At 38.9% G+C, this 13671-nt stretch overlaps 2 protein-coding genes across 2 annotated transcripts; both read right to left on the reverse strand.

Moving 5' to 3' along the window:
* Positions 1–559: 559 nt before the first annotated feature.
* Positions 560–2241, reverse strand: LOC143378994 (uncharacterized). Its single transcript, XM_076831220.1, has 3 exons — positions 1894–2241; positions 1498–1702; positions 560–864 (listed from the first exon to the last, which is right to left on the reverse strand). The coding sequence occupies exons 1-3, from the start codon at positions 2187–2189 to the stop codon at positions 586–588; spliced, it is 780 nt and encodes a 259-aa protein (XP_076687335.1). The 5' UTR covers positions 2190–2241; the 3' UTR covers positions 560–585.
* Positions 2242–8185: 5944 nt separating this feature from the next.
* Positions 8186–13118, reverse strand: LOC143378437 (odorant receptor Or1). Its single transcript, XM_076830141.1, has 9 exons — positions 12975–13118; positions 12343–12468; positions 12145–12265; positions 11283–11544; positions 9867–9989; positions 9662–9752; positions 9442–9578; positions 8914–9046; positions 8186–8416 (listed from the first exon to the last, which is right to left on the reverse strand). Exons 1-9 carry the CDS (start codon positions 13116–13118, stop codon positions 8366–8368), a joined length of 1188 nt encoding a protein of 395 aa, XP_076686256.1. The 3' UTR covers positions 8186–8365.
* Between the last annotated feature and the right edge of the window lie 553 nt (positions 13119–13671).

Raw genomic sequence — 13671 nt, forward strand, 5'->3', positions numbered from 1 at the left:
CCGTGCTATCGTAACAGGACTATTTATCACGGTCTATTGACTAAAAATAAGTTACTTGAGTCATTAGCTGTTCACAACTGTCTCGAACGATTGTCAAAAGTCGTAAAAAATGCACACGAATTCACAAATAATTAATACTCTCATTCCTTCACTTATTACTAACTAACTATGACAGGCCTAAAAGCACCACTTACCACAGTCAAGGCGGTTACTTCCCCCTTTTCAGCCACATTCAATTTCCTACAATATTTCTTTAATTGCAAAAAGAAAATCCTTAAAATTCTGCAGAATATCCTGAACAACTTTTCGAATTCTTTCACAGTACACAGAAGACCTTCCCCCTTTTTCCTTCAGACCCATTATTTTAGAAATTCCCTGCCCTTCTGTATCCACAGTACCATACGACAGATTTAAATAATTTCCCTCGTCAAACCCCCTATTACACCCCCCATACACACACATACTCCCTGATTACAATCCAAAACTCGGCAGAATTTTTAAACACACTTCGCTAGTTTCCTTTCAAACTCAGCCTATGCAAAATACATGTTAACGCGCTCGTTACCCTACCTTCGTTCCGCCCTATCATTGCCATTTTCCGTCGTGTCTCTGAAGAAGATCGCACAACGCCGCGATGTACGTTTGCGCCATTTGCAGCGTTTCGAATTTGCTCAGCTTGTGATCCGCGCCAAGGCTGGGCACCACCTCGCGCAGCTTGTCGAAGGCGTCGTTTAGTCCGTTCATGCGACGCCTCTCGCGCGCGTTCGCGGCTAAGCGCCGACGCTTCAGCACGCTCGGCGACGGCGGTATGTCCCTGGACCGTCGGCGTCCTCTTCGGGGGCTGCTGGTGGGCGACAACTGTTTCTAAAAGGAGTCGGTAAGGCACTTCTCAAATTATTTCAATGGGTTGCTCAGTGGCGCGCTCAGGATTTAATCTTGGGGGTGCCGAGTTGAACGGATAAAAATATTGTTAATGCAAATTCAATAAAATTCATTAGGTGATTATAAAAATTTATTTTAATAGTAAAATCCAGTTTTCTTTGCTTTCTACAAAGCTCTTGAATTACTTCAGTCGTGGCTACATTAATCCTCTTTTTAAGTTGTTTTTATTTCTATTTTTCGCGAATTTGTCAAATCTAAAGCTGCCCAAACCATAAAATATTGCACAAAAATGGGCGCAGGTTTGAAGTTTGCAATTAATCGTTATTTGTTATCGGATTTGCATCAGGCGTGCACCAAACGATGCAAAATTCTTTTTACATATGCCGTAATTTCAAAATGGTAAAAAACTCAGTTGCACCCCTCTGCATAGACGAAAGTTTCGATGGCCTGTCATAGTTTCTCACATGGCGAACAGCTTTCGAATATTATATGTATTCACGTATTCGGCTATTTGGTTTGGATCATTAGAAATGGTCTAGTATTTCTAGTAGAATCTGGCAAAAGCACTCTGCAATGTATAAAAGGCAGAGTGGATTTTTCCACCCCGTTACTCACTTGCGCGGGCGTGACAGGTTCCCAAGAGCTCCTTCGGGGCTGAACGATCATCTGCATCGGTTCGCTGCTCTCGAGGGCTTGAAATTTCTGCTCCTGAGGAGGGGTCTCGTAGCAGTAGGCTGGAGGGTGATAATCCACAGAGTTGTCCTCGTGCAGCATCGACCTCGGCGAAGCTGCGTGACTTATCGCGTGTTGCGGCTCATACCTGGCGGAATCGAATTTTAACACTCAGCATTAACAAAAATACACCCCTGAAATTCCACGCGCAGGATATCTTAGCCGAAATTTCACGCAAGCAGTGACGAAATTGCATTCAGTGAATCGATTTCACGTGCGACATGGAAACGAGGGCGACCAGCGAGGTCACGCGACTGGAAACGAAGAAGACAATCTTACCTTTGCGGCGTCACAGGTGTCAGAACACCGAAAGAGCTTCTTTCGTACGAGTCCGGAGTTCTTGAGTACTTTAAAACTACCTCTTCCTCGTAATTAACCGCCTCCACTTCTTTCCGCGGGGTAAGCTCAACTTTCGCCGCGTAATTCTCCCCGTAATGGCACTTCACGGAGTCGTAATTCGGCGAGTTGTACGGCGAAGGGTAGAGGGAATCGTACGCCCTCGTTGTGCCCGGATAATTGGTCGTTACCATGTCAGTGGACACTGGATAGTCGTGGTGGTTCCTCAGAAGAGCCATCGTTCAACTACTTCAACCTTCCTCGGGGGTTGAACTTCATCAATAATTCAATTCTTCGCGCCACTTCCAGCTGCCCGATATTAAATTCTTCCTCGTTGAGCGCTTCTCAAAATTCCTCACAATTCCCTTGCTAACTTCGATGGTGCTCCGAGTTATGAAGCTTGAAAATGGCAAAAACACTGCGTCTCCAAAGAAAGCTGATACGATTCTCCAAAAATAAAATCAAACGATTGACCTTTATATAAAAAGAATGCTACAAAATAATCATAGGCTTCGATCTCCTTGTCGAATATATATATAACACAATTTTCCTAATACAGCAGAACGACACGTTGCAACTTTCGTTTCACAAATTCCAGTCCCTTCAAAGAATACCATAAAACAGCGCACAACGAAGTCTTCGATCTTGCACTTTCAACGACGAACCGCCGAAGCACGTATTAACCAGCCGCACAGTTGACATTTAACACCACGGATTGGACGTCACCCGATGGTGGTCAATGTCCTCCCGCTGTTCGCCGCGGTTCTATGGAGATCCTTGAATGGGAAACCGTGTTAGGACCGCCTAGGACCGCTTCGCGGAGAGTCCGCCGTGCACCAGGATCATGTCATTAGGTTGCAAGTAACAATAGAGAGGAGTCAGCGATCCTCGCGGTGTAGAGGCTCGAGTTTGAGTGTGGCGCGTGCCGCAGCGTCCTTCAGCACATCAACATATGGTTCCCACTTCGTTTTATGTCCATTCTATAGGTGCACCTGGTGGCCCATTCTGGCTCCTTCTGTACCTACCCTCTCTTCTTCTTCGGCGGTACCACTTTACCCTGCCGGGAACGTGCCCGTCCGCCGCGCCGCCGTCACCACTCGCCGGCCCGCGCTCGCTTTTTCCTTCCTCCCTTCCGGTCGACGCTTATCTCTGCCCGCGTACACAGAAGCTGAACGCTTCCTGAAGGGGAGCGATACCTGTTGATTTAGATAACGGAGCAAGAGGTACCTGTTGCTTTAAGATCCGTCGGCGGCTTTATGCCCGCCACCCCGTCTCCAAGATTTACGGGTGCTGGATCGGGGGAGGATTTTCTCAGGGTCGCTTAAAGGGTTAGCAACGGGTTGCGCGGAGTTAGATCGGTGAGAGAATGAGGGCTATGAGCGGGGACGGTTTGTTGGAACTGGGGGTGTTTGTTGGCGAATGTTTGGCCGAAGAGAACAGAGTTGGGAAAATTGTTTATTTATATGAAACTCGGAATTACGAATAAAAGTTAAGCAAATTTTTGTTATTTGTCGAATAAAGTTGACCAGGGTTCGAAAGATAAAAAAAATTCACTTTATTTGTTAAATAATCTACAGTTATAGTACCTAACTTTTATTTGATCCGCTATTTAAATAATTTTTTATTTAGTAAATGCCGTTAATACTGAAATAAAGTTTGCACTGTTGGGGATGGGGATTCGGGGACTGGGGATTTCAACGAGTGGAGAAGCAGCTTCTCTGATGGAAGGTGCTTTCGATTCTTGCTGACTGGAACTTCTGTTTTCTTTTCACTTTCAATGGTTTACTTTCGGTTTCTGATTCTGGTTACTTCTTGAAATTATATCTTTCGAAACTGCATTTTCCAGTATGGAACCCTTAGAAAAGATTCATTAAGAGAACAAGGAAAGTGGTAGAAATATTGTTAACTTTTACACAATTTGTATCGGTGTATTTTAGAAGTTAAGAGTGTAGACGGAGAATTTAAGAAGTGGAAGTCGAGAAGCGATGCGAGATTGATAGTCTTAGAGGAGGAGGAAGATTGGGGAGGTTTTTTTTTATAATTCTGCGGCACGCGAGAATATTAGAAACGCGATAAGCTGATCGAAACGCCGATGTTGCGTTTCACGCTGAAATTTTATCCTCAATTTCCGATTTTCCGGCCTTTGTCTCGTTCAGACGGAACGCTCTGACAGACTTTCGCTGTTTCGCTGGTTCACGTCGGCGGAACGACAGATGCTTTTATAATGGAAGCACGGAATATAATAACTGCGTATAATATCTGTGTCTTACTCGTTGAATGGAAAAGAGTAGCATCCGAATCGAGGAAATGGTATATTTATATTACGTGTACATAGATCGATGAGCCCGCGACGCATTTAATAATTTTCTTCAGCGCTAATGCAGAAACAGTTATTCCACAACTAATTCGAGAATCAATTAAGATCTGAGATCTGTTTCCTCGAACATCCCTGTATAAAAGTCAGCAGAAGCCAAAAAGTAAAGTGGCAAGTTCCTTGCATTTAGCGTTTCTACAAAAAACAGTTTTCCAATTCCATTATTCACCCAAAAATGGTTAAAACGGATTTCGAACTTTAACAAAAAAAATATATATAATTAACACAGTAAAGAAATATTTATACTTATTCCACAATTTTCCAGAATTTTTTTAAATTTAAGGACTTACAAAAATATACCAAACTAAAATATACTCTATCTACACAAAAAAAAATATAATTAACACAGAAAATAAATATTTATACTTATTCCACAATTTTCCAGAATTTTTTAAAATTTAAGGACTTACAAAAATATATCAAACTAAAATATACTCTATCTACACAAAAAACAATATAATTAACACAGTAAAGAAATATTTATACTTATTCCACAATTTTCCAGAATTTTTTTAAATTTAAGGACTTACAAAAATATACCAAACTAAAATATACTCTATCTACACAAAAAAAAATATAATTAACACAGAAAATAAATATTTATACTTATTCCACAATTTTCCAGAATTTTTTAAAATTTAAGGACTTACAAAAATATATCAAACTAAAATATACTCTATCTACACAAAAAACAATATAATTAACACAGTAAAGAAATATTTATACTTATTCCACAATTTTCCAGAATTTTTTTAAATTTAAGGACTTACAAAAATATACCAAACTAAAATATACTCTATCTACACAAAAAAAAATATAATTAACACAGAAAATAAATATTTATACTTATTCCACAATTTTCCAGAATTTTTTAAAATTTAAGGACTTACAAAAATATATCAAACTAAAATATACTCTATCTACACAAAAAACAATATAATTAACACAGTAAAGAAATATTTATACTTATTCCACAATTTTCCAGATTTTTTTAAAATTTAAGGGCTTACAAAAAAATCAAACTAAAATATACTCCATCTACACAAAACCAAATAAATAAAACAAATTAAAGTAACTAAAATCCGTAAAAAATATAAATTACAAACCTTTATTTCATTTAGTATTTTTCTTCAGGAAATATGAACTCGTGAAGATTAGTTTACCATTTCAACTCCTCAATAAAATTGTAGGTACTCACGGCACTTCAAAGTTCAAATGGTGTAAAGAAATTTGAAAGAAGCGATTACAGTGCCGTTGTGAAAAAAAATACCACTACCGCGAATGGATTATATTGTTATTTAATCCTGCAGATCGCACGTTCCAAACGGCGGGTAAAAAACATCGACAAGTTAGTCAACGGTATTACTCGCGAAATCACCACGTGCGAGGTTCAAATCGTAATCGACGATGCATAAAATCAAATCATTTGATAACTTAATGCCAGTGTTTGGCAGAAGACGTGCCGACGAAACGGGGAGGGGGGCAGAGAGGGGGGAATTAGCAGAACGCAACGGTCGTGCCTCAGGGTGAATCGCCTTAAGACAATTAGAGATATCCATCTTGCAGCGGGATCTACCCCTGCGCAAGAAGAAGGGGCCCCTGGCGCGTGCCCTGCGCCAACGAGCAACTGGGACGCCATGACGAAAGGAGCCGCAAGGTGTTACCCCGCCGGAGCGCAGGAGATTTCAGGATAAACAGCGCCGACCGAGGGGGAGAAAAAAAAAACTGTCTCGGGAGCGCTGGGACGTGAAGACACCGTCCTTCCGAGGATCGAAGTCCGTTAACCCGAGGAGAAGATAATTTCCTGGGGCCCCGCTAATCAGCGACGGGTGAGGACATTTATATTAAGCCGGTCGACGGACCTGAACCTACCTGGTATCGATACCACGTGGAGATGCTAATGGAACTTATATCGTCAAAATTGCGGGATCTAGAGACACGTCGATGCCGCGTGTTGGGGGAATACTGGGGCAGGAAGTCTCGGACGAGAAAAAGTCTGGGGCAGAAGTCTCGGATGGAGAGTTATAGAAAAGGGGCGAGAAATATCTTTCATTCTCGCTTGCAAGAGGTTTTGAAAGCTTCGATATGTTTTCGAGCAGTTTTTGATATTTGATTTGTCTGATAAGCGACGGTAGGGGATGCGTCTAGGACTAACGTAATTTAGGTAAATGGCACTGTATTGTATAACCCCAAGGATGCCAAAATTATTCACCCTCTCCCATTTGAAGAATTGCTTTTAGGTCAGCACAGTTGGTGCATTTCTGCCGGTGATTATGAAAGTGGTTAAAGTCATGTATTTTGTGTTTCGAGATATTTAGACTGTTGAGTGAACGGCTAAAGTGAACAATAAGAAAAGAACCTTTTAAATAAAGTATACCATATCTTAGGTAGCTTTGTGAAAGCCAGTTCTCACATGAGATTGAAAAAGATTCAGATAACGATGAACTGTAGTGTTAAAGAGACACTTGTTCAGTATTTCATTGTTATAAATATTTTTCTTAATTAAGATCGAGTGCGACAGATTAAGTGCAGTCTACAGATATTTTTTTCCTCAAAATATCCATGCATCCATAGATTTGGAGATATGGGCCTGTGAGGCTCAATTCAATTTACATGTGCACTGTAGGGTTAAAGAATATTTTTCCATTATTTAGCAAAATGTTTCTCAACATATATCTTCTTATAATGTCAAACTTATCTATCATTCTGAAATTTTATGAGTAACTTGTACGAAAATGTGTTTTTAAACCCTTGAACGTCTCCCAAATTCCAAAAGTATTCAAACGCAGTTTTTCGATCTTCACAACTTAATAAATTCAAAAAAAATTTCGAGCAAAAGGAATTTTTACTTTCAAATACTTTGCCACCAACAACTTTACCATTTTTGGCAATGTATTCTTTACCACTATTTCTCAATTGGCGGTGTTTTTTTTACTTACCCCACTTTCATAATCAATTAGATTTTCCCTTAATTGCTGTGCAAAAAATCTGAGGCAATCTCTGGTACTCCTAATAATTTTAAATCATCAGACTTCTGTTAAATGTATCAATGCGATCATAATTCTTTCCCTGATGTATTGCTTCCCTGCTTCCGCTTACCCTCACTGACCTTACCAAGAATTGACAAATTTGACGGACGCAAATAGAAGCGAGGGCGATTAATCAGACCTTGGCCCCCTCTGCGCCATGCCTGGACGTTGAAATTCATTCCGACCATCGGAGATGGAAATTGGCTCTTGATGAACAACATCGTGCACTGTGACGAGTGTTAACAAGTTTTTATCGAGCTTCGAATGACTTCTTCAACGGACACGCGAGCGAAAATCAATTAAGCCCAGGTGGGAGGTGGGGCACGTGCCGACTGTGTGTGATAGATCGGTGTTGCTGTTTTTCAGTGTCGACAATCTATTTCTCTCGGAAAGGAATCGACCCCCGAGAACCATATGGTGCGGCAGGCGTACGGTATGATACGATGACCGTGGAACACTGAAATCGTACCTTTGTTCACTTTAGTTAAAGACTTGGCGATACATTTTCAATCCAGAGATCGTGAGCTGCGAAAGTTACAAAATTAATTGAATTTTATAAAATAGAAAGCCTTAAAACAACAATTCTGACCCGTTGCGCAATTATAAACCATGCAAGTGCATATCGATGCAACAATTCTGCAAATCCAGAGTTGAATTCTGAAATATAAGATTTAAATGCAGAGGGTGGTCCCTTATTAATGGGCAAAGATTATTTGCATCAGAAACTGAAGATTCCTTGGTAAAAACGTGCACCTGTACTTTCAAAGGACTTCTTTTATTAAAGGTTTTCTCTTCCTTTTGGTTTTACTATTAATGATGAATTTTTCTGTAAAGCATAAGAGATAGTAACGACAAGATATATTAGAAGTTGATCTGTTTTTATTTTCAACATAAATACAGATTTATTTGGTCTAGCGATGCACTTTGTTCGTATTCATTTTATTTTGGCTTCGTTTTTACCATTTCATTACTCGATTACAAGCAATCATAAACGTTCATAGTTACTCGATTATTATTGGACGGAGCACAGAACCATACAGTAGGAAAACGATGTTCGTACGACCTTAAAGAATTTTACAAAATATAATAATCGCTGGAGTCATTTAATATTTCAATATGATAGCTGTATATGCAAGGTGCCTTATTTGATTACTTCAAATGTCTGTTTTTTCTCATGATACGAATAAAAATGTGAGAAAGGAGCTGTGTATTAGTACCAAGTAGAAATGCTACATTTAATATACAGATTTTTTAAAGCCAACTTTCTCATGATTTATAAATCAGCGAGTTTCTCCTTTCAACCAAGATAGACACTCTTATTGACACATGTAGTCTGGTTTAAAGAAACATGTACGATCTCGAAAGGTATGTAAATAAAGTCAAATTCAATCCTAGAGTATTGCTCGTTATTATAAAAAATTACACACATATTTAAAATGCTCTAGACAAGAAATACACCCCCTGCGATATATTCATTACTCCATAATATTATTGTGGAGAGTAGTAATAAATATAGGAGCGTGGTTATGTGAAATCATGAAAAGAAAGAATAAACCTTACCGAGCTGAAGTTCTCTATATTCAAAGTGTAGATTTTCAAAGCTGTTAACTTGAGAGGCTTTATACTCTCTGAAATGATGATGCTCAGAAGTCTTCTAGCATTGACAGAAGTGTAATACCAGCTGCCACTTGCCCTGCAAGCAAGTAGTTTCGTTTTAACCCTTCACTATCAAACGTTTGTGAGAGAAATTATACGGCTGGAAGGGACACATAAAATGGTAGAAAAAATTGTACCCATTTCGTAGTCATCGATTCAGTTATACAGGGAGTCCCAAAATTGTGGGGCAATCTGGGACGAACATACATAAATTCCTGATTTTCAAAATATAAGAAAATAAAATGTGAGAACGTTATTCTAAATTGTCATAATAATCATGCTGGATTGCTGCATTCTTTCTACTAACGCTTTTCGTCTGCACTTATTTTAAATATAAAATAAAACATTAATCACTTCTAAAGGATACACAGAGAGAAAGTGCCGCTTTTCTGTCAGCCACTTCCACGAACAGTACACGATTAAAATCCTTACGCATATTCAGAGATCCGTTCAGTGTAGTCCAGCAACTGCTGCCCTGGCCAGCTTACAAGCAAAAGGTTGCTTAGCAAGCTAATCGTGAACCCACCAAACCTGAGGGATGTGCTCGGGTTGTCTAAGTTTGTGACAGCCTGATTGTAAAAGTAAGAAACGATGAGCGTGCATAATCGTCGATAAGGTGCCAGGATTTTTCTCTGAAAGGGATCACACCGACCTGGTATTGAGTGAAGCTTATACCGATCATGTTCAATCCTAATTGGAAGAAGTAAGACGTCGTGTTCGCTTCCTCGACTATCCTAGCGAATCTTCAACGTTAAGAAAAAGAGGATGAGAAATGTTCGATGTTTTAAAGAAAAAAAAATCCCGGGTACCTGAAGAGAAATAGAAATAATATGGAACGTATTAAGATTAATACTAACTCAATTATATGTTTATGCAATATCACGCAGTTTCTGACATTTTGGTACGGCCTGTCTTCGCGTTTGTCTGGATGCAGCTCTATGTCCATGGAATCATTTTCCACTATGTTTTTCAGCCGCTGTCTAAACAATTATAATTCGCTGCTACAATGTCTATACAGGCGAATTTAATAATTGCAGAATATTTTGTGCCGCAGTTGACGCATTAAGGGGACTAGGCAGTCAGATCGCTCGAAGATCAAGTATTTTTTGCGAATTAATTACAAGGAGATGAATACAAATTGTGACTAGTACTTTTGGGTAATGTTTGCTAATACTATAAAGAGTAAAAAAAAAATTATTTGAATAATATATACATATGTATGACAGCGCTATAGTTGCCTGGTATATAGGTGTTTTTTTCCGGAGCCGCTGTTATTTTGCAGTGATTCTGGCCGTAAGAAATTTAACTGTGAAATATCCTCTGAAATTGATACTTTGCCCTGAATCCCATTCTGCCCTGAACCTATTAAAAAAGAAAGAAAAAATCAAAATTATAAAAATGGCGGCTGTAAAACGGCAAATTTTAAAGAAACTTGATTTTTCGCCAGGAAAAAGAGCCATTTTATTATTTTTTTTTTTTGTCAAAACAGAAGTTTTCACAGACTTACGCGTAGGTTCGGGTCGTAACTAAACATGTTTCACATATGCTGAATTTTTTTCAAATCGACTTGTACCTCCGTTTTTTGCAATCACTGCAAAACGAAGAGGAAATATGATTCCGAGAAAAACGCGTTTAAAGTTTCGAAAGAGAAATTATTCTACCTGCGTGCGCACTGAAACGGTTTATGACGCGCTCGATCTTTTCGGCTGTAAAAACCTTAATTTTGCGAATTTTAACATAAACCAAATGGCATTTTAATCGGGAAGGGTGGCACTTTCGAAAAATACAACAACAACAAAAAATTCATTTTCTGACTGCCTAGTCCCCTTAATAACATCATCAATCACTTTTGAACGCAACGGCGTGTAGTAAGTAAAGGTAGAGCACACACTACGATGCACAGTAGAATTACACAGGCTGATTCATAATTACATGCGAATACTTGAAGGGATTTCCAAAGAAGCATTAATAAACTTGAAGTTTTAAAAACTGTGCCTCCGGAGAAAACATACTTTCTTAAACTTCTTTTTTAAAGATATTTGCCATTGCAATCTTAGATAATCTACTTTATAAGCTATGCAAACACGGATGCACAAATCTTGAACGAAACAGTAAGTGCAATTGAGCAGCACACCCTGTATACTTCCGTAAGCATATTGTATATTATATAGGACAAAATAATAAGCTTTCATACTGATCCGTGACAGAGCCGGCCGGTGTATCATTATTATTTCTGCAGAAATGCGACCCCCAATTGCAATTACCCCATTTACCCCAAAATCTCGCAAAGTCCGCACTCGTGTTGAATGAAAGCGACTATCATTGAGTCCACAGCCACGACGACCGTGATGAACATCACAGTGCCAAAGTACGAATGTATCAGCAGAAAATAGTAGTACTTGTCGACATCTAGGTAATTGTCAACACGGAACATCAATGGTCGTTCGTCAGACAGATTGTATATTCCTAAAGCGTCGGCTACGTTCAGTGCCGATGGCACCACCATGAAGGGTAGCATTGATCCGTATAGAAAAACTGTTAGTCATACATTAAAAATCAGAGGGCAATTTTTAATAACGGCCTTTTCACAGGAGATAGTTCTGAGGGTGGCCACTGGTAGTTTCGATATGGTTACACCGATTTTGATTTTTCTTGTTTGACCTAATTGTAAGAGGATATTTTGGACATATCAATCGTGAGCCAGTAAATGTGACAAAAGAGTCTCGTATGAAAAGGCCCTAAGTTTAGAAAATAATTTTTCAATTATTCTGGACGCGTATTTTCAAGAGTGGAAAAATTTTCAAAGTCCTCTCTGCTTCAGCACCTTACTGAAATATACCAAGTCTCAATTCCTTGGTGGGGTATTCCAAGTAACCTCATTAAAGCATTCCTTCCAAAAATAACGTAGTTGCTCGTATAAATGTTTATGCTTAATAAATTTGTTTCGCGTTAAATCAACTCGAATAGGCCAGCAATACGGAAATACTTTTTGAAATGATTATTGTATAAAATGTGACTTAATAACGTGGCAAATGAAGTATAGTATTCGTAGAAATAAATGAATATCGAAAATTCACCCTTCCTGCCACTTGTAAGTGTTTTCAACTATATTTTTAACGTGTAAAACGAACTAACCTGCATAGTTGAAAGTAATTTTCTTTGCTACTCCGTAATGCCGACAAAGGATGTCGTACTCGTTTGCGATTTTTTTATGAATCTTCCAATCTGTTTGCATTATTGTCAGAAGATTCCCAATCTATATTTGTAATTTAATTTCACCTGATCTAGTTATCCATGCTATTAATATCAGAAGCGCGAGGTATATAGTTTTACCTGCTTGTGGTTGTACATAAAATTCATATATTTAGCAAGGCACATCCAGCTGATGACGAAAGGAGAGAAATTTTCCATAAACACGTCGACATTACCGAAGAGAACTGCAGCTACCAGTCCTCCGCCCTGAAAACCCACGACATCACGCATTATCAACAAAACTTATGCTTTCGAAAAAGCCACTGAAGAGAAAAGAAACAAAACTAAGTTTCATTAAATACAGCACAAAACTACTTCCGTCTTACATTGTGACCTCAAAAGTAATTTATTATAATACAAACGATATTTATATTGTGATATTTGAGATGATACTGGCCATTATGTAGAAAGTTGCTATAATTGTTTACAATGAGATTCACTCAACAAAGAAACTTTCAAAACCACCACATATACAAATTTAATTTCTTCGAACTCTTATAAATTAATAATTCTGGCCGAAAGCAGAAGCTAACCGACCCAAAGTGAAACAACTACCTACAGAACAATCAAATCGCAAATGAGAAAAAAATTCGAAATTCGAGTCAGGTAGAAATATTAATAGCTATCACTTTTATCACTATCGAATTAACGCGCGAATTAATTAAAGAATTTGCCACGAATTGTTTGTCGTACGCATCACTCAGCCCTGATACCTCGAGGCTTATTTGCAGGAAAAGGGATGGGATGACAAGTATTCCGATCAGAATCTTTTCCAGCGGTTGCTGATATGGCCACAAAGCGATACTGTACAAGAAACGCTTATTGTTTCGCAAGTACTCGTACTGGTCACTGTCCATCCTAACTACTATCCTGCTTTTTCGATTGCCACTCTTCGAATGACTGGCTACAGAACTTTTCACAGAAAATGTCGACATCGCGTGTGCGCCAGTTCTGATTACGGTGTCATTATACATTCCTTTTCGGAGACATTCACCACGAAGTGACTACACATAATAGGCTCGTTCAATCATTCACACGGCCTCTGACAGGGGATGAAAATGTGGCAGGGGTTGTACATAGGGGATACGGAAATTAATGGCAGTAATTAAGTCGTTTCAAGGTCCCCATGTAACTCTGCACTGTGGAATAACGTTGCTCCGTCAGTAATGGTCTATCATTTGTGCATACGAAATCAATAGTAAGAGGATATATGAAAATTCTGTGGAAGTGGTAAAACATCGTGGACTGCAATGAAGAAGGGGCTATTAGTGCAACGTTGGTGGCGACTAGAAGTGTCCATTTCTGTTTTTTTTCTTTAACTGACTTGTGAGGACTTGTTCCTATTAAGAAGTAGACGTAATAATTTAAAAGTACAGTTTTTGCCACTAGTTGGTAATGATTGATTGCTTA

The sequence above is a fragment of the Andrena cerasifolii genome, chromosome 2, assembly GCF_050908995.1.
Source record: "Andrena cerasifolii isolate SP2316 chromosome 2, iyAndCera1_principal, whole genome shotgun sequence".
In the NCBI taxonomy this organism is placed as follows: Eukaryota; Metazoa; Arthropoda; class Insecta; order Hymenoptera; family Andrenidae; genus Andrena; species Andrena cerasifolii.

What these genes read in the sequence shown, in the direction of transcription:
- LOC143378437 (XM_076830141.1), bottom strand. Translation starts at nt 13,118, where the DNA reads ATGGACAGTGACCAGTACGAGTACTTGCGAAACAATAAGCGTTTCTTG. An exon ending in TCCTGCAAATAAGCCTCGAG is followed by an intron (nt 12,469 to 12,974) that starts GTATCAGGGCTG and finishes GTGGGTTTTCAG; the next exon opens with GGCGGAGGACTGGTAGCTGC. An exon ending in TTATGTACAACCACAAGCAG is followed by an intron (nt 12,266 to 12,342) that starts GTAAAACTATAT and finishes TTACAAATATAG; the next exon opens with ATTGGGAATCTTCTGACAAT.
- LOC143378994 (XM_076831220.1), bottom strand. Translation starts at nt 2,189, where the DNA reads ATGGCTCTTCTGAGGAACCACCACGACTATCCAGTGTCCACTGACATG. An exon ending in ACACCTGTGACGCCGCAAAG is followed by an intron (nt 1,703 to 1,893) that starts GTAAGATTGTCT and finishes CGATTCCGCCAG; the next exon opens with GTATGAGCCGCAACACGCGA. An exon ending in AACCTGTCACGCCCGCGCAA is followed by an intron (nt 865 to 1,497) that starts GTGAGTAACGGG and finishes GACTCCTTTTAG; the next exon opens with AAACAGTTGTCGCCCACCAG.